The sequence below is a fragment of the Trichomycterus rosablanca genome, chromosome 9 (assembly GCF_030014385.1).
Source record: "Trichomycterus rosablanca isolate fTriRos1 chromosome 9, fTriRos1.hap1, whole genome shotgun sequence".
Classification (NCBI taxonomy): Eukaryota; Metazoa; Chordata; class Actinopteri; order Siluriformes; family Trichomycteridae; genus Trichomycterus; species Trichomycterus rosablanca.
Window position 1 is genome coordinate 5,560,829 of NC_085996.1, and position 25,012 is coordinate 5,585,840.

At 45.5% G+C, this 25,012-nt stretch overlaps 1 protein-coding gene across 3 annotated transcripts in view; it reads right to left on the reverse strand.

The window, feature by feature from the left end:
- The window catches only part of LOC134320372 (rho guanine nucleotide exchange factor TIAM2), a 41,983-nt gene that overhangs the window by 8,185 nt on the left and 8,786 nt on the right, over positions 1-25,012 (reverse strand). Inside the window, exons 2-15 of one of the 3 annotated variants that reach the window (XM_063001731.1) lie at positions 16,982-17,210; positions 15,917-16,888; positions 13,960-14,329; positions 12,831-13,003; positions 10,569-10,793; positions 10,001-10,186; positions 9,771-9,905; positions 5,640-5,696; positions 3,442-3,609; positions 2,392-2,496; positions 2,223-2,301; positions 2,004-2,093; positions 1,154-1,357; positions 448-500 (exon numbers count right to left, since the gene is read on the reverse strand). In XM_063001731.1, the coding sequence (XP_062857801.1) occupies positions 448-500; positions 1,154-1,357; positions 2,004-2,093; positions 2,223-2,301; positions 2,392-2,496; positions 3,442-3,609; positions 5,640-5,696; positions 9,771-9,905; positions 10,001-10,186; positions 10,569-10,793; positions 12,831-13,003; positions 13,960-14,329; positions 15,917-16,882 (2,811 nt within the window). In that variant the 5' untranslated portion in view covers positions 16,883-16,888; positions 16,982-17,210. Of the gene's footprint in view, positions 1-447; positions 501-1,153; positions 1,358-2,003; positions 2,094-2,222; positions 2,302-2,391; positions 2,497-3,441; positions 3,613-5,639; positions 5,697-9,770; positions 9,906-10,000; positions 10,187-10,568; positions 10,794-12,830; positions 13,004-13,959; positions 14,330-15,916; positions 16,889-16,981; positions 17,211-25,012 lie in introns of all 3 variants that reach the window. The other 2 variants (XM_063001730.1, XM_063001732.1) reach the window with 2 other exon arrangements.

A 25,012-nucleotide genomic window follows, 5' to 3' on the forward strand; every position in this document is an offset into this window, starting at 1 on the left:
ATTCAAGGGGTCATCAGTGCACCCCTAGTGCCGATCCCTGGCCCGGATAAACATGAGGGTTGTGTCAGGAAAGGCATCCGGTGGACGAATATTCCACTGTGGCGCCCCCTAATGGAAGAAGCTGAGAAGAATCCTCAACATGACCATTATTATTGTTATTATTATTATTATTATTATTATTATTATTTCTTTCTCTTTCAGCTGCTCCTGTATGGAAGAGTCACCACTGTGGATTATTCTGGTCTGAGTACCTGATTCGGCTCAGTTTTTTGCCGGATGCCTTTTATCGGGACTTAGGACCAGCACTAAGAGCTCACTGACAAGTGCACCACGCAATGGCTAGACTGTTTGGATATAGCCAATCACCCCTAGGTCCCAGTGGTAACAGGCCTTGGGAATTCACTGCTTATTTTTAATACAGAATTTTGTAAAAGAACAAATGTTAACCTCCGAATAAGCCACCGATGTTTCCTCAGGAACCTCCAGGAACTCTGAGATGTCTAAGAGAGAGAGAGAGAGAGAGAGAGAGAGAGAAGGAGAGAGTCAATTACTTATTGAAACAGTTATACACACTGTACAAACCCACTTTATTTCCTAAACACGCCCTGGGGAGCGAGCCGACACCCGACCGGTGTAAGGCAGCATCGATCCCGCTCCTCTAATGATGCTGTAGGTGGAGGCTCATTTATTCTGGCTGCACACAGTCACATCTCACCAGGAGAAAAACTCCAACCTGCATGTATCTGAGTAAAACGCACAGCCTGAGCCCCTGTACTGGGACACCCCTTCTTATATGCTTCCAAAGTGCAGCAACAGTTTAGGGAAGGCTCTATAAAGACTTGAAGGGAAGCCCAGAGAGTCCTGACCTCAGCTCCACTCATCAGCTCTGAGAAGAACTGGAACAACATCAGTGCCCAGCCATACAAACGCTGTCGTCTTTTAACGAAATAGGCACAAATTCCTTCTCAGAGGAGAAGGTTGTTATAGCATCAAGCAATGAGAGTCACACACTGATCTCTATGTGCACTGACATCGATCCGCCAGCAGAGGTCGTAACTGCAGCAGTTATGAGGAACCCCTCTGACCTTCCCTCCCTCGGTCGAACCAATCATCATCCATGTAGGCATCATTTAGTGCATGCAAACACACTTACTGTGACTAGAAGGTGGAGGCGGGCAGCATGGGTCGGCGGGGTCACAGCCTGGCCACACCGCGCCCTGCTCATCTGAGGCGTGGTCGTCCCGCCAGAGCACGAGCCGGAGCGTCTGCTGGCTGAAGAGGGGCTGGATGAAGCCCAGGTCCAGCGTGGAGACGCTCACGCCGTTTACTGCCAGGATCTCATCACCTGATCTCAGTCCTGCACACACACACACACACACACACAGAGTCAGTGACAACTTGGCAACAGTGGTGCTAGAACCAGCAACCTACCGATCAACAGTTCAGTACTTTAACCCCAATCAAGCCTCATGTCATTTCAATCAACTGCTTTCCTGATCCTGGTCAGGGTCGTGGTAGGTCTGGTGTCACTAGTATACACTGGGCACAAGGAGTATCCTGGGCAAAACACCAGTCCATCAAAGGGCTTAAGCCACCCCACCCTTCTTAGACATAGCCAATCAGGTCTGTGTAGACCCTGGCTGGCTGATAGCACTGCTGAGACTGGAACCTGGATCTCAGCTATTGTGGGCGAGTGTAACAGAGCAGGGAAAGGCCTTCCCTAAACTGTTGATGCAAGTTTTGATTGATTCCTTACACCTGTTAGCATTTGGTATGTATGAAACACATTAATTTAATAATTAGAAGGGCGTCCCAATACTTTTGTCCATATATTGTAGTATTTTAGCCTGTGGGTGGCACCGCTGAGACTGGAACTGCAGTGGTAGCTCAGTGGACTAGTAACAGAAGGTCGCCGGGTCAAGCCCCTCTGCCACCAAGCTGCCACTGTTGGGCCCTTGAGCAAGGCCCTTAACCCTCAATTGCTTGCATTGTAGATGATTTACCATGCGTAAACGCCAGGCTCCCAGGATGCACCTCACTCACGTAGATGTGACTTTTCCTTAAGCAGTCCACGTGGCCTGTTACTGCAAATCCTGCACACACACACACACACACCAGGTCATCTACACATTTATAATAAAATAAATAATAAATATTCAACTCCCAACATTTAAATCATAAAAATGTGGACATAAATTAATTACACACATTCTTATACTCACCAAAATCGACTGTGGTGTCTGGACGTGACATGGTTAACGTAAAGACGTCGAGTGGACAAACCTCCAGCTCATCGTAGACCTGGTGAGAGGGGGTTAGTATACGTAAGTTAGTCAGTGTGTTGTAATGTATAGCAGCATGTGTGACCGTATATTTACGGCGACCTCTCACCAGCTCTCTCAGCAGGTCAGTGTTCGCCGCGGTGCTGATCTCCACGTCCAGACCTAAACGTCTCTTCACGTGTAAACAGTGCAGCGCCGCGTCCAACTGACGTACCTAAACAAAACACACCCAGAGACTTTAATACCAGAACGTCAAACCCTGTACAGGTCACAACTACATTTCTAAATATTTACTCACTACAACACAACGTCAAAAATAATTGTTTTATATTATTATTATTATTCATATTATTATCTTGTCATTATCTTGTTGTCATTGTTGTTACTATTATTATTATTACAGTTGCCATTTTTAATATTCATAATATTATTATTATTATTTTATTGTTGTTATTACTATTGTTATTATTATTACTATAGCCATTATTATTACTCATATTATTGTTATTATTATTATTACTACAACTATTGCTATTATTACTATTCATAATACTGTTATTATTATTATTATTATTACTGTTATTATTCATAATATTGTTATTATTATTCATAATACTGTTATTATTATTATTATTATTATTCATAATACTGTTGTTACTATTATTATTATTACTACAGCTATTAGTATTCATAATACTATTATTATTACTATTATTATTATTACTATTATTATTCGGTTACTATTATTATTATTATTCATAATACTGTTATTATTATTATTCATTATACTGTTATTACTATTATTCATAATACTATTATTTTTATTATTATTATTATTATTATTCATATTGTTATTATTATTCTTATTCATAATATTGTTATTATTACTATTCGTAATACTGTTATTATATTATTATTATTATTATTCATAATACTATTATTATAATGATTATTGTTATTATTATTCATAATACTGTTGTTATTATTACTACTATTACTATTATTATTATTCATAATACTGTTATTACTGTTGTTGTTATTTTTTATTATTATTAGTATCATTATAAATTGCTATTCTTATAGTTATTAAATATATTATTATTGTTACTATCATTATTATGGTTGTTGTTAAAGTAGAGACAGTGATAAAATAATTTACCTTGCAGGCTGAAGAGAGCAGGTCAGCCACGAGAAAATCTGCTTTTGCACGAACTATGACCTCCTGCCCATCAGGCATCCTCACACACACCAGGCTCTCGGTGCTGCAGTCCCATAATCGACCATCAGGTGGCGCTGCAGGACAAAGTTTGGCAGAACCGTCCACTATCTGCTGACAAAAACAGACGAAATCGAGTGTTATCCTTTTCAGATCAATCTGAACTACCTATATCCTATATAAATATAATTCATTTTTCCTTCGGTTACTGCTTTAAACTGGTCAGGATTCAGGTGCGTGTGGAGCCAGTCTATTACAAACTCATTGTATAGAGGCAATTTAGATTAGTCAATCCTGCTCCATTGTTTCTTGTGTAGTAAAGAAACCCGTGCAGACACAGGGAGAACATACCAAACTGACACCACTATTCCACTCTTTATAAAGAGTAAATAAAGTAAAAGCTTTCACTCGTCTGAACATACTTTGGATGAGACATTCCAATTCATCCCAGTGGCGTTCAGTCAAGTTAGGGTCTAATCTCTACGTGGGCCAGTGGAGATTCTGGTACTTTAAGCAATGGTTGTGGCTGAAACACTAGAACATAAGATTAAGCAGGGGTGTCCACATAAACGTCTACTGCGCATGCACGACATGTTGAGCTGGCAGAATCGGAACCCCCACGGCTGCAGCTCTGTTTATTAATACGTGGTGAGAAGAAGGCCGAACGCTTCTATAGAACCTCACACAGCAGGTCCTTCACCCACCAGCTGCCTGTTCACAAAGCAACGTGTCAACAGAGCTGCAGGCTGTCGGGACAGCTGTGCAAGCCAAAAGAGCGAGAGGATCCCCTCTCACCCCCAGCACCCGCGAAGGGGGGGGCGAGAAGCACCCTCCCTGCATTACGAAACAGCATTAGCAAGTCAGATGGTGCAAGATGGCACCTGGACTTGGCACAGCATGGGGCTGTGAAACTAAACTCCATCTGGATGTGAGAGTCCGACGAGTGAGGGAAAGTAAAAACGATCCATGGGTAAATAAAAGCCAGTTGTAGCCTTGTGGTTAAGGTACTGGACTAGTAACCAAAAGGTCACTGGTTCAAGCCCCACCACTGCCAGGTTGCCACTGTTGGGCCCTTGAGCAAGGCCCTTAACCCTGCTTAGACAGCATACTGTCACTGTACTGTAAGTCACTTTGGATAAAAGCATCTGCTAAACGCAGTAAATGTAAATGGTACAGGCAATAATCCAGCCATCCTATCCATAGGAGCAACACCAAGCAACAAATCTACCCTCTGCATGTTTTAGGAGGTGGAAGGAAACCCACATAAACATTCCAGTCCCCAAGACCTGGTGATGTACGGCACCCAATCTACCTGCTGCACCGCTAATATCTGCATTATTATTAATGTTACTATTTTTATTAGTAGTATCAGGAATAATACAACTATTATTTATATTATAACTAAATAGTTATTGTTATTATTTTTTTATATAAAAATTATAATTATTGTTACTTATTAGTATTATTATTATATTAATTATAATTATTATTTAATTATTATTATGCTGTTGTATTACTGTTATTATTATTATATCATTACCTTATTATCATAGAGTTATTGTCATTATAATGAAATGAATTATCATGTGGCATTTTGTGTGTACAATAAAATTTTGTGTAGTGTGTGTGTGTGTGTGTGTGTGTGGTATTTGGTAATTTACATATTTGTTGAGCTGTTGCCCAATCTCCTCAGTCTGAGGATATAGTAAACATATATATATATTAATATTATTAAGCAAGAAACAGTTCTTCTATTATTATTGTTATATAAATCATTAAATTATAAATATTATTGGGTGCTAGAGTGGTGCGGTGTGCATCCTGAGCCTACAATAATAATAATAATCTCTCTATCACTATCAGTCGGCTGGGTTTCTACACAGACATGATTGGTCTGAGGGTGGATTGGCGCCCTATCCAGGGTATTTCTGCCTGCCATGTTCCAAATGCTTGAGTTTTAGTTTTTTTTGGTATATAGTGTGAATGCATTAATAATGTTAGCGTGTGGTAGTTTGGTTTTCCGCTCCCGTCCCGGTGGCTTTTGGGAAGGGGCGGGGGTAGAGAATTAGGGTGTGCAGCAGGGTCATTCCTGGCTAAAGCACCCAGGTTGCCAGATTTTGTCCCGTCATGATATTTAGTACCTCTGAGCTGCTCTGCGTCTGGTGGCCCAGAGATCCAGCAGGACGTCCTTCGAACACCTATCAGAGACACAAACGCGTGAATCAGACCCTCCGTCTCAAAAAAGCTGCCCTGTTTCTATCTTTGTGTTTAACTGGAAACCACACGCTGGTCCAGCTGGGTTTGATTCTATTTCCATCTCGGATCGGAGCACAAACGGCCTCTGAGGTCTGCAGTGAAATCATCAAAGCTCTGTAAATGCTCGGTAAATTACAGGTTAGAGAGCGCAGGCTGACGCGCCAGCCGTCGTCAGCGCTCAGGCTAGCGCCACCGTCTCCCCCTCGACCCGGGCGGCCGCCGGAGTGGCTGCGGATCGGCTGTTACGCTCCGGGATGATTCAGCATGAGACCACACAGCTCTGACACCGACAACGGCCGCCACGCTAGCACACAACGAACTAAACGCTGCAAAGTTTCGGTCAGGAGTAAGCGAGATGGCTGACTTGTACTTTAATATAAAACATAATATATATCACTAGACTGTGGAGCGTCCTCCTGGAGCCTAAAGATCAAAATTCAGCGCCAGTAAAGCCACCAAACCTAAAACACGATCGGTTGCACCAGCCACTGTTTCCCCCTCAGGAGTCTGAGCTGGTTCTGCTTCTCTCTGAACTAAATCTAATATCCAGCTGTAGAAAAAGAATCTCGTCGTCTGTTCACAGCTGTTTATCCACTCGCTGATGGTTCGGCCGAGCTGTCAGGTCAGGAAATGCTATTATGTGTCACTCAGGGATGAAACAAACACCCTTATGGTCAAAAACAAAACAAAACAAAAAGCGCTTCAGGGCTTCAGCCTCATGCAATCAGAGGTGATTGCTCAGCTCCTTCAGCCCGCTAATGATCCAGAGCGGTCTAATCCCGGCCCGACGACCCCCTAATAACGCACCCCTCCGACACAAAGTTACCATAAAGCACATGTGGGTAATCGCTGCAAGCTGGAGGGCAGGAGAGAAACAAAAGGTTTGTGTAAAACCACGCTGTCCCTTTAACATCACACAGCTGGAAAAGCCGTCTGTGGTCTGAAGCAGATCACCGGTCCTGATTAGTGGGGGGTCTGTGGGATCGTTTCCAGAAGACTCACGACTACGACTCAGATGGTGTGAGTCAGTGTCACTGGAAAGTGGTCCACATGCCATATCCTTTAAACCAGAGACCGGCATTTTGTCTGATATGTACCAGGCAACACAAGCAAAATACAGAGGAACCTCCATTTAACAGACAACATCTGGAAAACCGAATGTCCAGTCTAAAATTCCAGTGAGAAGCGTACCAAGACCGGTAGTTCAGTAATCGTCCACTAATCAGCGCACGTCTCTCTGTTTACATGAGTGATAGGCTTTACTCTGACGGGAGGCTCGTTTTTTTTTTCTGTTTGATGCTTCTTTTTTTAATGCATTTTCTCCCCATTTTCCTCCCAATTTAGCAACTACATTTTTTTGTCTTCCGCTGCGATACTGAGATACCAGATTGCATCCGAGGAGAGCACGTCGCTTCTCACACCTCTTCCAACACATGTACAGCCCTCCTCTTCTCGCCCCTGCATTCTGCACAGGCGTCTCTTCCGCCAATCTGGGTCCTTACACAGCGTATGAAGACCCAATCACCCACACATAGTCCGGCCCCCACCCTGCAGATACGGTGGCCAATTAGTATCTGCTGCAGGCGCTGCCAATTATGCCCGCCAGATGGCGCCCAGCCGACCGGTGGCAACACCGAGTTTTGAACCGAGGAGTTCAGAAACCAGGTGCTGGAGTGCTAGCGGAATATCCCGCTGCGCTACCTGGGCGCCCTATGCTTCATTTTTGCAAGTTCTAGTGCTCAGTTATAGCTTCGAAAGAAAGTATGTGACGCTTATAGTCCGGATTTAGCTCCATCTGATTTCCACCTTTTTGTACGCTCAAAGAAGCTTTAAGGGGAAGATTTTTATGTGATGATGATGTGAAAGCAGCGGCGCATCAGTGGCTACGCTCGCAACCACAAAACATGTTTTGCTGACGGCATTAAAAGTTGGTACGACGCTAGAAAAATACATCGGAAGGCGACTGTGTAGAAAAGTGATGTCAATTGGTTTTGGTTTTCGAAGAACCCTCGTACATCAATATAACTCCAAATGCTTATGGTTTTGAAATAAGATGTTCAAAACTGCTGGCATTAAGTCATACGCATTTGGCATTAATGCCTATATTTGGGATGGGGTGTCCATTTATTTCTACGCCACTACCTTTTACGGCTAATGTATTTCTCTTCTGGAAAAGCTTTCGACACGTTTACGCCCGTTAGCGCTCAGGTGTGGCTGAGACCCGTCTCGACCACATAACGCACTTACTGTTTTAAATAAACGAGCACAGAACCAGTAGCTTAAACGCCATGAACCTCAGGCAGTCAGTACTGGAGCAAAACATCCAGAATCTCAGCCGTTATCTAGATGAAAAGATTAACCAGGAAATTGAGCAGAAAGTCTGAGGTTCTGAGGAACGGTGAGGTGCATTCCATCAGCCAGCACTTCTGAGCCCATTTACCAACCACGGCTGGAACAGAGCGGCTTTAGAAACCTGCCACCGGGACACAGGCCAAGCGGCCGCTCGTTATGAGCTGTTTACACAGGTGATGAGGGAAAAACACAAACTCATCATGTTTTTACAACACGAAGCATTTGGAGTGGTGACTGAGGCCAAAAGGTGACGCCTCCGGGAATTACGATGCTTTAGGATGTTCAGGTCGATTATTTCAATAGAAATACTACTAAATGAGTTCGATGTCACAGCTGTAGCCTAGTGGTTAAGGTACTGGACTAGTAATAGAAAGGTCGCTGGTTCAAGCCCCACCACTGCCAGGTTGCCACTGTTGGGTCCTTGAGCAAGGTCCTTAACCCTCAATTGCTCAGATAATATACTGTCACAGTCTGTAAATGTTAAGAAATGTAAATGTCCTTGTGTAAAAACCCACTTTTATTGGGCAAGCTTTAGCCTAGTGGTTAAGGTACCGGACTAGTAATCAGAAGGTCGCTGGTTCAAGCCCCACCACTGCCAGGTTGCTGCTGTTGGGCCCCTGAGCAAGGCCCTTAACCCTCAATTGCTCAGACTGTATACTGTAACTGTAATGTAAGTCGCTTTGGATAAAAGTGTCTGCTAAATGCCGAAAATGTAAATGTCGCATTAGAACCCTCTCTAGGCAGTAGGCAGCTCACTAGATTTTCAGACAAACCCTTTATGTTCCTTGAGCTGACAGTTTCTGCACCTCATGGGGCGATAGTTCACTCCAGGAGGGGGTAGATCTACATAATCACGGTTTCCTCCCCCACTGAGTTGCTGGCTTCTCTGTTGGTAACCTACTCTTTCTTTACTGAATCCATGATGATGGACTTGGTCTGGTCTGGCCCGGTTTTGTGCCCGCACTAATATCAGAACGTATGTGGCTGAATATTAGCAACAATAAGGCATCCTATAGAGCCTTTTTCTCTTCAGACCAGGCTGGTGCCAATGCCTGAGACTCAAATCCAGACTCAAATCCAGTGCCACTCGAGCTCACCGTTAATGCTTTATAATAGCTGTGTGTGTGTACAGTGCACTGCTAGTATTTGCTCAGCCTATAGAAGCTTCTCCTGCATCAGGCGTCATCAAGAAACACCAAAATCAAGACAGAAATACTCTCGGCACAGGACTGCAGGACAACAACCTACTGCCGGGAGTCACAAATTCACATTTTGAAAACCTAGGGGGTATTTAGAGGTGAAAGAAAACCAATATACCCAAAGAAAACTCAAAGAAACACAAGGAGAACATCTTCAGAAGAAGCTCCTCAATGACAGTGACCAAAGGTAAGGATTGAACCCAGGTCTCCGGGACCCGTGTTGCTGTGCAGCACACACTGACCTGCTTGGGCGCCCAACAGACACATTTGTGGGTGTCTAATAGAGGAAAGGCTGGATGGGCAACCATCTGTGGGTTGTGTGAGACAAATAGGAGGCACTCAAATGTGGTGATGATGAGGAAGAGAAAGATGCTAATGTCCAGACCAAGTTCATGTCTTTTGGTAAATGACTGGTGTGTGTGTGTGTGTGTGTGTGTTTGTGTATAGCACAACTTTCGATCTTACCTGGCACAAAGACTGTCTTTTTTCCCGACTGCGTCTGCTCAGACTGTCCAGGCCTTTCTGAGAGGAGAAGATCCCACGCCTGCTCCGTCCAGAGCGTGAACGCCTCCTCAACGTGGCTTCATCACGAGTGCACATCTGTTTCCAAACACACACACGGTACACAAGCTCAGAGCAACGGTCAGTCTTCGTTCAGCTGAAGACACTTGGGTTTGAAGACCACGTGCACTCACCAGGGCGTGAAAGGACGAGACGGAGAAGATCCCCAGCCGGCTGAGCACCATCTTGGACTGGCGCGAGGCCACGGCTAACAGGTTCTTGGGGTTGGGCTGCTCGGTGCCCTGCAGGCTGGCCAGGTAGGAGCGCATACGGAACAGCTCCATGTTGAACTTCTCCAGGTTCTGCTCCCACTGCTGGATCTACACACAGCGTGTTGTTTAGCGTAGCTCTGCGCTAGCTGCTTCCACGTTTCGGTTCTATTTTGGTACTCGGCGTGTCCGAGTCAGATGATTAAGTGCGTAGATGTTTATGATAGTGCCCGAGCACGCTGGGAAAGTTTAAGTTCTGGCCAATCTTTTATAAACAGCCTCATTTTTAGAGCCTGGACGTAGTAGCACCCTTTTAAAGATCTAGCCAAAAGTATGTAGACCCCGTCCAATCAGCTTGATGGACGTCCCAGTCTAAAACCATTGTCCAACATGCTCATGGTCAGGCGTCCACATACTTTAAGTCATATTATGCATTTACAAAGCAACTCGGACGATGATTTAGAAGGTTCTATAATGACAGCATGGACCTCACCTGTCCCTCCACGGCCTTCCTGTTCCTCTGGTCAGCGATGACGGATAGCTGCAGCTCGGCCATCTTCTTCATCTTGCCATCCATGTCGATCTTCTGCAGCAGGGACCTGCTCTGGCTCCTCAGCAGCCGAAGCGTGTCCTCTTTGCCCTGACGCTTGGCCAAATGGGAGGCGCTGGCTGAGTGGATGGCCGTCACCCAGTTCTCCATGTCCGTCTGATTCGAGGCCTGCACAGAGGAGGAAGAAAACAGTCAGACAGACGATTATCCGCTGTGTGAGCTTTAAATACGACCAGCGGACTTTCAAAACACACATTTCAAAAGTCTGAGGACGCGTTCCAGTCCTACTTCAGCTCATGTGAAGCTTGTTAGATGACTGCTGGGTGGGTAGAAGCAGCAGAATTTATTTACTGACATTTCACATTTTTCGAGACTGCCGTGCTAACAACGCTGCTCCTGCTAGATGCAACGGGGACCTGGCGGGTTTGCACTGAAGATGAAATCATGTACAACAAGCTCAAGATCAGGTGCCCACATATTTTGGTCATTTAGGGTGTTTTCGAAAACCTAGTGAGCTGCCTCGCTGTCTTACTGCCTACATAGGCAGCTGCCTCAGTAGAGAGGATTCTAATAAGGCAGGTTATTCGAACGCGCTACTTAGATCGGGTTTCGCTTACTAAGCTAACATGGTTCAATGGTTCAATTAGCTGACAAGCCCGAACTTGCAAATAAAAACACTTGTGCAAGTTTATACAAGTTAAAAATCAATAATAATTTATTTACGTTTAAAAATAACTCGTTCGTTTCTCCGCACCGTCCGCCATGTGTTTTTATTCTTCTGTGAGAAATGTTGTGCCGCATTGAATGCTGGGATATCCTTCACCACTAGGGCAGCATCTGATGCTCACTCGTTCTTGAGTCAAAAAAGCGTTGACATTTTAAGATGCCTAACTAGTGAGCACATTAGGGCATCTAGGATTTCGAACAGCCTCCTTCTTTGGAGCGTAGGATGCCGTGAAATGCGTCTATGTAGAGAGCGCACTAGCTTTTCGAACACACCCATAGTGTCTATTTTGTCCCATTTATCATTTAATATTCTGTTAGACTGTTAGAATATTCTGTGATCCTTCACTACACTCTTAACTATGTGTGGCGAACACCAAGAGGACTGGACAGACCTGCCGTGGTTCGAGTCCACTTATACATTTAAAGCGTGGCTAATAATAATAATCTATAATAATAATAATCTTTATTTATATAGTACCTTTCATACAATGGTTGGTTTAAAGTGCTTTACAAAACAGAAATGAACATTTCTATTGTCCTGAAGTGCAGCATTTAGCAGATCTGCAGTTATAACTGAATACATTTTATTGTTAAGGGCCTTGCTCAGGGCCCCAAATGAGGGAATTTGGCAGTAGTGGGGCTTGAACCAGCAAAATTCTGATTACTAGGCCAGAATTTCTACATTTTTTACTATTTAGGCCTAAATTAAGAGTCTTCCTCAGTGTACTAACCTTTGTTTTATTCATACTGTGCTAAACTCCCGTCTTTTTTTACTGTTTTTTTAACTTTCCTTAAAGGGACATTGAGGTCGTGCAGATTTTTCAGTATTAGTGTATTATTATCTGTGTATCAGAGCTTTGTTATGTTTTTTCCACCAATCTTAAGTCACTGATGATCTTTTTGGTGTATGGTGAACAGTCTTGTTTGTCTCCTTTGCTAATTCAGAACCGGTCGAGTTTGTTTATTTTCTGTCCTGGCTGTAATATTAGAAACAGGAGTATTTTAAACAACAGGGTATTTAGGGCAGAAAGCTGGAGTGAAACGAACAACACAATAGGTCTTTCTTCTCTTCACATGAAGAAAACAAAAGTCCCACAGCCGAGCGAAGAGAGAAAAAATAAAACACAAGCAGACGCGTATACATAAACCTCGGCTTCAGACGTGTGCTGCCAGTTCCTCATTACCATGCTGTTTACCCAGATATAGTTATGAAACTGGCAGTCGGGGAACATACTACACTGACCGACGTGGTCATTACGAGCCCGAGCAGCCGCACATAAAACGCATTCCTGGAACGAATGTGGTTTCTGAACACAAGTCAGCGCACAAACATTTCGTCTGACACGCCACACGCTGCCTAAAACGTAAATATCACGACCAAAACACTCCAGAGCGGCCGCGTTCGGATCTATCTGAACAAGAAAGAGCTCAGTGATCATTATAATCATTATAATCATTAAGATGATACTGAATCCGAACCTGAAACAGATAGACGTCCCCGTAAGCGTTGCTCAGACAGAAGACGTTCTCTCTCTTCGGGTGCTCGGGGATCGGCTGGACGACGCTGTCCTCGGCCAGCAGGACGTAGCGTGGGGACGTTTCCTGCTCCGGGCAGCTCTTCCCGTCGGCCTCGCTCAGCAGGAGCATGCAGCCTGTTAGAAGACAGGATTCTGGGTTACGAGGGTGTTTCAAGGTTAATAATATTAAATATTTTATGTAAAACCACAAGAAAAAAAGCTGATGTCTGCTACTTAACATAATATTATTTTAGTACTATTAAAATGTGAGCTTGCTGGTTTGAGAACACTGTGTAGTAATGAGTTTACTTTATTAAAACCACCTCCTTGTTTCTACACTCACTGTCCATTTTATCAGCTCCACCGACCAATTAATAACTGACTGTAGTCCATCTGTTTCTCTGCATGCTTTGTTAGCCCCCTTTCACCCTGTTCTACAATGGTCAGGACCCCCACAGAGCAGGTATTATTTAGGTGGTGGATCATTCTCAGCACTGCAGTGACACAATATCCAGCCAACAGTGCCCCATGGCAGCGTCCTGTGACCACTGATGAAGGTCTAGAAGAAGACCATATATTTTGTCTTATTTTGTATATTTTGTCCCAATACTCCCAATACATAAGCACTGGTCAACACAGAAGTGAAATGGTCAGAAGAGTGATCCTTCACTATACTTAATATGTGACACCAAGAGGACTGAACAGTCCTGCCTTGATACCACTGATCACTTTAGAGGGGGGTTAATATTAGTAATCTATAATAATAATAATCTTCCCCCCCAACTGTCACCATTCAATTTGGACCTGGAGAGGCACACTAAGCTCCATGTGACTGCCACCCCCCACTCGGGATCAGTCCCTCCCTCAAACACGGCAGCTTGTGTTTGTGTGGACCCTTGGCCAGGTCGTTTACATTTAAGGCATTTAGCATCCGCCTTCAGCAGGCAAGTGAGGGTTAAGGGCCTTACTCAAGGGCCCAACAGTGGCAATCTGGAAGATGTGGGGCTACCTACATCTTAACCACTGAGCTACCGGTGACCAGTAGTTCTGAATTATAAACTAAACTCCGGCTGTGACGGAATCCGCCTCACCCTTGAGCGTGACCCAGTAGTTCCTCCACCTGCGTCGTGCCACCAGTTCCAGCTTGCGCTCCTTATGCAGGCCGATGAGGGGTTTGAAGGTGAGCCGCCCCGCCCTGCGGAACACGCCCTGCTCCTTCTCGAACATCAGTTCCATCCGCTCCAGAGAGCCCAGAGATCCGCTGCTGCTCTCGGCCCCCTCGCCCTCGTCCCACTGAGGATCGTCCCCGGTCTCCAGCTCCTGCATGAAGTTCTCGTAGACGTTCTGGTTCTGCTGGGGCTCGGTCAGAGAGCAGGCCGAGTGGGCCTGGCTGCTCGTCAGGTTCCAGCACGGTACGCTGGCGTCACCATCAGCGGCGCTGCTGAAGGCTTCGGAACCCTCCTGAATGCGGGACGAGTACAAACGAGAGACAGGAAGTGATACATTTAGTAAATTGCGAGCTTGACATTCTACGTAATGCACTAGTTAGCCAAAAGTATGCAGACACCTCATCATATGCCTGTTCCAAAGTCCAATTCCAAAAGAATGTGCTCCCTCCACCCACTTTGCAGCTACAGCCTCCACTACTCTGGGTTTTCCCCCACAAGACTTTGAGGTATGCCTGTGAGAATCCGTGCCCCTTCAGTCATTGTATATCCAGGCAACGTTTCCTCCACACCAAGTGCCTCCTGGCTTATTTCGACCCGAATAATTCTTAGAACCTTGGTGCTATTCAGAGACCCGGACATCATTTGAACCAGTTTTTATTGGTACCAATGGAGGGCGCTGCACAACAGAAGTAAACAGGAGTAACATGATGGCAAAGCGCATCGATTACAAACAAACAGTTGTGCTGTTGCTACAGATGTTTGTTTTGATCCAAAATGCTAAGAAGAAGTAAAAGACCACTACGCACGAGACACGCCCACAGATCCCACCAGGGTTCCACTATTCTTTGCTTCCAGTTGTGAATGTTCCCAGTACTGAGCCTTTTTATTTTGGGTGAAAATGCGCCAAACGGTTTGAAATTAGGTACGCAAACTGGAGCAGACCTTGTTTTGCTTTGTCCAAAAGGGGGCAGTCATGCTAAAACAGGAAATGACCTTCCCTCAACAAGGTATAATGTTTTATATAATTAACTTGATGTACCGGGTGGCACGGTGGCTCGATGGGTAGCACTGTCACCTCACAGCAAGAAGGTCCTGGGTTCGATCCCCAGACGGGGAGGTCCGGGTCCTTTCTGTGCGGAGGTTGCATGTTCTCCCCGTGTCTGAGCTCCGGTTTCCTCCCACAGTCCAAAGACGTGCAGTCAGGTTAATTGGAGACACTGAATCGCCCTATAGGTGAGTGGGTGTGTGTGTATATGTATATGTGTGTGTGTGCCCTGCGATAGACTGGCACCCCGTCCAGGGTGTTACTGTGTGCCCTGCGCCCATTGAAAAGCTGGGATAGGCTCCAGCACCCCCCATTGTAGGCATCTAAAAAACCTATTTAGAAGTCCTATTTAGACCTATTTAAACTAATTAGAAGGGATGTCCACAAACTTTTGGCCCTATAGTGTCTTTCACAACTAACTATGAACCACTTTAAATAATAGGCTTTTCAGGAGCTTGACTTGTATGGTCTGTCATTTACTTTTGTGCTTTTTACCATGTACAGAATCAACAGTGTAGATTGTTTACACCTTGTGTATCCCAAATCGCAACTGCACTGAACCCCCACCCCCAACCCCGCAGTCCTGAGGCCCTCATATTCCCACCTTTCCTTGGCTGAAATGATAGCTGTTGATATCGCCTGTCCCGTCAACCACCACATTATGAAGGTCAGCAGCGCTATCTATACATCAAGTACACAATCACTCCACAAAAAAGGTCCTCAACACCCACCCACACCCGTCTGATCCCACACAGGCAGCCACAATCACGAGCAGAATAAAAGAACACCAGGCGTGTTTTAGAATCCCCCTCATCGCCCCCCATCGTCCCTCACCTGCAGCCTCCGTTTCTTCCTGCTCAAGCTTCCGGTCCAGTCGCTCAGCCGGCAGATCCGACTCTTCAGCGAATCCTTCCTGGAACTTCCTGATTTCATGCAGGGCAGGGTGAGCGAGGAGAAGCTCTGGTTATCCTGGCTGTCCTGCCGAGAGTCAACGTGGAGGTCGGGCGCATCCTCGTCCTGGTCTTTAGACAGGACGCCAACCGTAGGGAAGGGTCCGGTCAAGTTCGGGTTAGCGTAGATGCCACCGGAAGGGCTCGACCCTGGGTGCTCAGTGTGGAACAGGGCTGTATCTCCGATGCCGCTGTCGTCCTCGATACATCCAGAAGGCTCCTTGGCGTGGCACAGGATCTCATCCGCCTGGTATTCCAGAGGGGCTGGAGGACAGGCGACGTCCTCGGTACGGGTGGAGGACAGCGTGGTGTACCCGCTGCTATCGTCTGAAGGTTGGTTAGTGGTGAAAACGTTGTCGCAGAGATCCGAAGCGGCGCCCCATGGAGAATCGTACCAGGATTCTTCAGAGCTGATAGAGGAACCTTTGCTGTCTCTCAAGGTGGAGTCCATAGGTGTAGCACAGTGTTCGTTCTCCAGACCTCTCCTGCTCTTGGTAAACTCCACCCTCAAGCTTCCGTCGCCACTTAGGAGCACCTTGGGGCTGCTCTTGGTCTGAGGAACGTCAGAGCCGGATACAGTGTGGCTGTATCTGGTAGACGACCCGTGTTCCCAATCTGGGTTCCGAGAGCTGGGATGCTGCATGTTGACGTAGCCGTAATGGTACGAGACGTAGGGCTGATTGTTCTTGAAGTTTCTTGAGGACCCATGGTTCTTTCCAGCTCCTCCTGAGGTCCTCCACCAACTGTGGGGGGAAAGGACGTCCTCTTTGGTCGTGTGCAGCTTCAGCGAGCGAGGCCGTGCCTTGCTGGGAACGATAAAGCCGCCGTGCTGGCTGTCCGTGTTCCCCATTCTGATCTGTCAGACCAGACCAGATGTTAATTAGCAACGAAGAACCATGAATAATAAAACGTCTTACATATTTTAAGAGTATATCATGCAAATACTTACACTTTTTTACCCTGTAATGCTGGTCCCTAGGACAAAAACAGACGATCTGTCATATTCCTTGAGTAAATATGTAGTGCTGTTAGTCCTGCTGTTCTTGTTACCGTTCCATATAATACACTGCGCAATTCCTCGGTTCCCAGAATTCCTCCGTTCCTCACGTCGTCCTCTCTTTCCGCCGTTCCCTCCCGACTCTCTCTCTCCTCCCCAGCTGTCCCAGTCTTTTGCTCATCTGTGAAGGAAACAGAGGAGGGAGGAGCGTACGTCACAAACACAGCCAACCCTTGTGTGCGAGCCCCGCGGTGGGAACCACCCACCCCCCTCCCGAACACGATCCCAAATCCAAACAGCGCTCATGCTTTCCCCTGCCCGGGCCGCGTTCCATGACGTACCGTTACAAGGCTTCACAAGAGCAGACTTCATTCTGCACCGATGTTTATTTTTGGTCATGGAAATTCCAAACAATTTTCATTCATTTTCTGCCGACTTTAACCATAACGGCTGCGAGGTAACGGGATACGTCCAAACAAGGCTGCACACAAAGCTTTTTTTAAAAACCATAGATGTTCGTTTTGTTTCTGTTCCCCGGTCTGAACTCTTACTTTTTATTTTCATTCAGTGTTTCTGGCTGTTGCATAGCAGCTGCATCCAACGGGCAGTTGCAGTCTAGTAGTCTAGCGGTTAAGGTACTGGACTAGTAATCAAAAGGTCTCTGGTTCAAGCCCCACCACTGCCAGGTTGTCACTGTTGGGCCATGAGCAAGGCCCTTAACCCTCAATTGCTTAGACAATACACCGATCAGCCATAACATTAAAACCACCTCCTTATTTCTACACTCACTGTCCATTTTATCAGCTCCACTTACCATATACTGTAGAAGCACTTTGTAGTTCTACAATTACTGACTGTAGTTCATCTGTTTCTCTGCATGCTTTTTTAACCTGCTTTCACCCTGTTCTTCAATGGACAGGACCCCCACAGGACTACTACAGAGCAGGTATTATTTGGGTGGTGGATCATTCTCAGAACTGCAGTGACACTGACCAACTAGGTAGGAGTGTCTAATAGAGTGGACAGTGAGTGGACACGGTATTTAAAAACTCCAGCAGCACTGCTGTGTCTGATCCACTCATACCAGCCCAACACACACTAACACACCAGCACCATGTCGGTGTCACTGCAGTGCTGAGAATCATCCACCACCTAAATAATACCTGCTCTGTGGGGGTCCTGTGGGGGTCCTGACCATTGAAAAACAGGGTGAAAGTAGGCTAAAAAAGTATGTAGAAAAACAGATGGACTACAGTCAGTAATTGTAGAACTACAAAGTGCTTCTATATGGTAAGTGGAGCTGATAAAATGAACAGCGACAGTAGAAACAAGGAGGTGGTTTTAATGTTATGGCTGATCGGTGTATGTTCAAGTTTTATCCACGACTTTTACCCCCAAGGTTTAAAAGGAGGTGTCCAAGCATTGACGAAACAGCCGACTGGTTACGAGCCCAGGGAAGTGTGCAGGGGGCGGACTGTTGCTCATATAGAACCTCCGTGAGCCAGCGAGCACACAGACCCTTTCAACAGCGCTGAATGTGAAGGCGGAACGAGCGCATTGTGACGTGACTGTCCCTCCCCGTCTCAGACCGGACGATCTGAATGATCTGAATGGCCGCGTCTCACTCGCCGGATCTTTTGTCGACGTGTTGGCCCCACCGACCATCTGCCTCCTCATAGAGGGGCTCAGTCACCCCCCGACCTCCACCGCCCGACCCCCACCAGCCTTCAAACGCCCCGATGCACCGGAATGCAAATGAGACGGCGAATGAGAATGAGATGGCGAAGGAGAGACGCCCGGGCAGACCCGACCTGATGGGTCAAGCACATTTGTTGAGCTTTTGGGCGTCTGTGTAGGAATTTCATCTGATCACCTGCTCCTGACATCGTGGATCAGACTTTTTATTCAAACATGATCATTCAGAGAGCAGAAGTGCCATCTGTGCCATTATTATTCAATTTATCACTAGTTTAAGCTCACACAGCACCAGGGCACTTAGGACCTGGATTAAACCCTCACCTCTGCATCCTGATATAAATAAATACCGAGCCACCATGCTGCCCCGTATGAAGAGGTTATCAGAAGAAAATGTTCCTACAAACTCCTCACAAAAGTACATCTAAGGTTGGCAAACGATATCTACATCTGCCAGCGGCAGGCGATCGGGTAGCACAGTGGTGGAGGAGGCGAAATACAATCAGGTAACTGGATAACTGCAAAAAAAAAGATTCAACCAGTGACATTTTAGAAACCTGTGCTCTGGACTGATGAATAAAAGAAAATCTTTGGCCAGAATCACCAAAGGTGTGTGTGGAGAGAAACAAAACAAGCAGCACTTCCTGATTCTTAAAGAGAACTTTAACACACAGGAGGATTATGATAAGCTCTCTGTATTCATCAGCCACTGTTTCTGTAGCGAAGGACCGACTCCCTCTCCGGCCCTTCCCTTCAGTACTATAACAATTTCCTCCGGAAATTTTCTGCTGCCACACACTAAACTGTATTGACTATGTTACTTGCATTTTTTGCACACCTCCTGGAACTGAACAAGTAATTTCTGCACCTTACTTGTATTTTTGCACCTTATTTACTTTTTAGGCACCTTATCTGCATTGCCAATTTTACGCTGCTAATGTACAACATGTCACTACCTCATGAACCATTGTACCATCTATTCACCATCATGTACTAACACTTGTCTTTAGTCCTGTCTTCTAATTACTTGTTTATATTAGGGATAATTAGGAATATCTTTTGTAGTTATTTATTATAGGATTTTTTGTATTTATTGTTGTATTTACACTGTTTTGTATTGTCTTGCACTTTTTGTACCGTGTTACACCGTGATCCTAGAGGAACGCTGTTTCGTTTCAATATGTACTTGTATGTAGCTGAAATGACAATAAAACCTCTCTGACTCTGACTCTGACTCCTCTCCCAGACTCTGTGTGATCACCCGACCAGGCCAGCGGCACCACTGAGCCACGGACTAGCGCATCAGACTGCGGACCATCTGAGCCCCCTTTGCCGGTGGTTATTAAACAACTTCTGCTAAATTTTTCCTCAGACTTTCCTATGAAATTAACCAATCTTTTAAGACTCACAGCAATAAAGTTCTGGGTTCGATTCCCAGTTGGAGTGGTCTGGGTTGCATGTTCTCTCCGTGTCCATGTGGGTTTCCTCCAGGTGCTCCGGTTTCCTCCCACAGTTCAAAAACATGCAATCAGGTTAACAGGTAGAGATACGTACTATGTATGAGTGTGTTTGTATCCTGTGATGGACTGGTGACCTGTCCGGGGTGTTTCCTGGCTTTTGCCCAATTATTCGGACCCAACGCAACCCTGAATAGGATGAAGCGGCAGTAAAACATGAATTAATGTTACTTATACGTTAATATACAGTATATATACATCACACAGTTTACAAATTCAGGTTTAAAACCTGGAGCTTTTTAATAGTTTGTTTTGTCGTTTGGGTTCTAACTGCATGTTTATCACATCTTTGCCATTTCATGGTACAATCGTCTTATCTTTATATTTTGGTTCAACTTTATATTTTATTTTTATGGCTGTGTGGTCAGTTAAAACTGCTCTTGTGTTGTCTTGTGTCTTGTGTGTTCATTTATGGTTCCAGGCGCATGTACTTGTTGTCTTTCCTTGGTGTATTTGGGGCGTTCTATCAGAATGTGCTTTATTGTTACAGGTGTTGAGCTTTTTCATCGAGCTTTATTTACCATTTTGTTGCAGAAATTTGGGGTAAAACAACCCAAATGGACAAGACAGAGCTCAAAACCTCGCACGGATGATTTAGTGCTTTAGTTCTGAGCTGAAATAGAATCGGGGGGGCTCGGATTAAAATAGTGATGCGTCCGGAAAGTGGAAGAGGAAGCAGGAGATACATCACGGTAACAGAAAAACAGAAACACCTCACGTCTCACGGGACTGGTCACTAACGGCCTGGTAATGACCTGAACCAGACCTGCAGTCCGGTCCACACCTCAGAGACACTCGTGATGAATGTGTGTATTTTATTCGTGGAGGCTAAAGCTCCGAGGCATGTGAAGGTGGTGGGTCGAAGGGGGATGGTGGTGGTGGTGGTGGTTACGGCAGCTGGTCACCTGGAAACCATCATATGACTAGGCCTCTTGTTTGGACCGGCATACCACGACCGGCGCTGCACCGCTGCCGTCGTTCAGCCAGAGCGAGATGTGGAGATGTTGAGATGAAGAGAGAACAATGGACACTGGTGGTTTTTAAGCTCTCAGTGGTGGTTGGGGGTGCAATTACTTGATAAAAGTGCTCGTTCGGATCAAAGTGAGAGGGGGAGGGAGAAAGGAACGCATTCCTAAAAGCCGGGCGGCGCGATTCGGCCCTATTAACTGAGATCCAGAGTACAGAGAGCTAACAGGCATGTGTGATCCAATACATTTCACGTGTAGACGTGGGACTGGAATCTTACAGACGGTTCCTGAGTAAGCAAATGAGTAGGCAAACAGTTCCCAAAAAAATAGATCAGAAAGTTATGTGGTCGCAGCCCAATGCAGAAAAGCATAAGAGATGGGTCAGGAGCTTCAGTCGATCACATCATACTGGTATGGTTGTTGGAGCCAGATAGGCTGTTTCTCCACAACAGTTTCTATAGTTCAGGCAAAAAGTGCCTAGTGGTTAAGGAACTGGACTAGTAATCAGAAGGTCACTGGTTCAAGCCCAACCACTGCCAAATTGCTGCTTAAGCAAGGCCCTTAACCCTCAATTGCTTAGATAGTATACTGTCACAGTACTGGATAAAAGTGTCTGATAAATGACGAAAATGTAAATGCAAAAAAAACCCTGAAAACATCTAGTGAATGGCAGTTCGTTGGGAGGAACTAATCAGTGTGACATTAGAAACTTCTGTGTATGTTTTATTTAGCTTTATTTGACATAAAATGTATAGTATTATGTAGTCACGTATCTCTCTACGTAGATGCATTGCCCCTAAATCCTACGCTCCTGAGAAGAAGGCATGTCTAAATAGCTTAGTAAGCTAAAACTGTGGCGGTAGGCGGGGACAGCCGATGGTGCAAGCTAGAGCGTCTAAATAATAAAAAATAATAAGTAAGTCTTAAAAATAAAGACCTTAGTGACTTTAATAAGGCCCGAAGGGGATTCAAACCCACGATCCAAGCGTCAGTGGGCTAGTGTAATTTACCACTGCGCCACAAAGTACACAAAATATTTTTCCTATTTACGTGTGTCCACGAGCTCACATATAAGCCGTGATTCAGAGGGAAATATGGCAGACACAGGACTGTTTCTGTCAGGAACAGCCACAACACTGAGACTAGCCAGAGCGTTTTAGTAAGAACATCTAGTTTCCAGTAAACACTTGGTCCTGTTCCTGATGTTGGCGTATTGGCGGACGCTGAGAGCCCAGGCTGCTGGTTCAAAACACAACACCAGTACAGTTCGTGGGTCACTTGAAAAAAGAAAGCACACCACGAGTTTGAATCTCGGCTCTGCTACCGGTCGGTTGGGCGCCCCCTAGCGGGCACGATCGACAGTGTCAGCAGGAGACATAATCAGCCACTGAGTCTGCTGGGTGGGAAAGACGGGACTAATACGTGGGCGGGGTCTTCGATGCTGTGTAAGGAACCTGATTAGTATCGCGAGGCGCCTGTACAGAAGTGGAGGAACGTGGGGATCGGTGCATGACTCTCCATGTGCAAGACCGACCTCACATGAGAATCCACCGAAGTACGGGTAAATAAGAAGGGGTCGAGGGAGCGCTTCAGACACCATTGAAATCCTCAGCAGTGGAAGACGGGACAAAAAGGGAGAAAGTTACAGGTCAGGAGGACCAGCAGGATGAAACCTGACACCATCCGCTACTATCAGGACAGGAAACGGTCACATGCGTCACAGAACAATGTGGAGGGAAAGGAAGGAAAGATCTTTAACACTGGGGGACCCGGACTGATCCGAACTGGAGCTGAAACGTGCTGGATCCGACCCACGGGGACGCTGCTGTCGAAGCTACAGAGTCCAGACTGCGATAAAACCGAACCGGCAGCCGAGCACAGGAAGCCGGGCCGAGCCTGTTTCCTGTTCTATTTTGGCCGCGGGCAGACGGGCGGAGCCGCGATCGGTGCAGGTGGGCAGCGGGACAGAAGCGGGCGGGTCTTTACAGCTGCTTCCTCACACTCACATGAGCGCTGGCTTCTGCACCGTAAACACGAACAGGCGCTGGAACGAAACACCTTAAAGCTTCTTTTGTTTCTCTGCGACCGCAGTCTAAACTCTGCAAGTCATCAGGATTCGAGAAAACGTCAGAGCACCAGCGCTCGGGGCTAATCCAGACCGACTGCTCTGACCTGTAGATTCGTTTATTCCGTCGCGTCCTGCATGATTTATTAATATTAGCAACATTTACCCGTATAGGTATAGTGACGTAGCATCATCTTAATATAGTTATAGATATAGTTATTTATTTTACACACCTTTATTATCATTATTACTATTATCATTGTAATACATACTTAACTAATCCCATCATTATTAAAATGTTTATTATTAGTAGTATTATTATTACTATTATGTACGTATATACTGTAGTACTACGCATATACACCGATCAGCCATAACATTAAAACCACCTCCTTGTTTCTACACTCACTGTCCATTTTATCAGCTCTACTTACCATATAGAAGCACTTTGTAGTTCTACAATTACTGACTGTAGTCCATCTGTTTCTCTACATGCTTTGTTACCCCCTTTCATGCTGTTCTTCAATGGTCAGGACCCCCACAGAGCAGGTATTATTTAGGTCGTGGATGATTCTCAGCACTGCAGTGACACTGACATGGTGGTGGTGTGTTAGTGTGTGTTGTGCTGGTAAGAGTGGATAAGACACAGCAGCGCTGCTGGAGTTTTTAAACGCCTCACTGTCACTGCATATCAAACAGTTCGTCTCATTGGAGGAGCTTTGAAAAGGTCAGCGGCAAACTGGGTCAACTGCGTTTTGCCCCTTCTCATGTAAATGCGCCATAAGAGAGAATCAGGGCTGCCTGTGAGGGACCAAATTTACATGGTCCAAACCCACAGTGGGCACATTTGCTGGGCGTGTAGCTGGCACATAGTTTTTATTGTGCAGAATTTAAACATTAAAGATGATTATTTAGTTTCCGTGTGTAAACACTAAACACAATAGTGGCAGCATCCAACAGAATCAAGCTAATAAAACTATTAAATGATTGAATCAGACTGATCACACACTGCTCACTGGGTCTTAACGATCAGATCCTGTGATGAATTACAGCGTCGACTCGCTGCTGCTTTTCCTTTAAACCGAACGTTTATTTAAGCACCTGGCACTGACCGGCGTGTCAACACGCTTCAGCTAACCGCTAATGAGCAGGATGCTTTGGTTAGCGCTGAGCCTGAATAAACACAGCAACACCTTTACATAAACCGCCCGCATGTACAAACCCGTTCCGCCTGAAAGCAAACACACGCGGTTATAGCGGGAATTACTTACACAAAACTGACCTGCAAGAGACGTTAGACCGTTAGAAGGCGCCACTGGTACGATATATTAAAATTATTAACAGTATTAAGCCTCCAAATGCTCTCACAAACAGTGATCACAGCCTGGGATTAAGATCATTTTAATTAGTGTGTTTAAGTTTCCTTCCAGATTTTGGCTTTTTGTTGTTACAGAAGAAAGCAGATCTCACGCTATTATTTATTTCCTCATCAACACTGACAGACTGGCAGCTTCTACAGTTAAAAAAAAGCATGAAGTAAAATGATGCTACCACCGCCATATTTTACAGCATGGATGTGGTCATCTGGCTGATGTTCTACAGAGCATTTGGTGACGTTTTACCACTGATGTACTGTATTAATGCATGGTATGCCAAGTCAAGTCAAGTGAATTTATTTATATAGCGCATTTTACAATAAACATTGTCTCAAAGCAACTTTACAGAATCCAGGACCAAC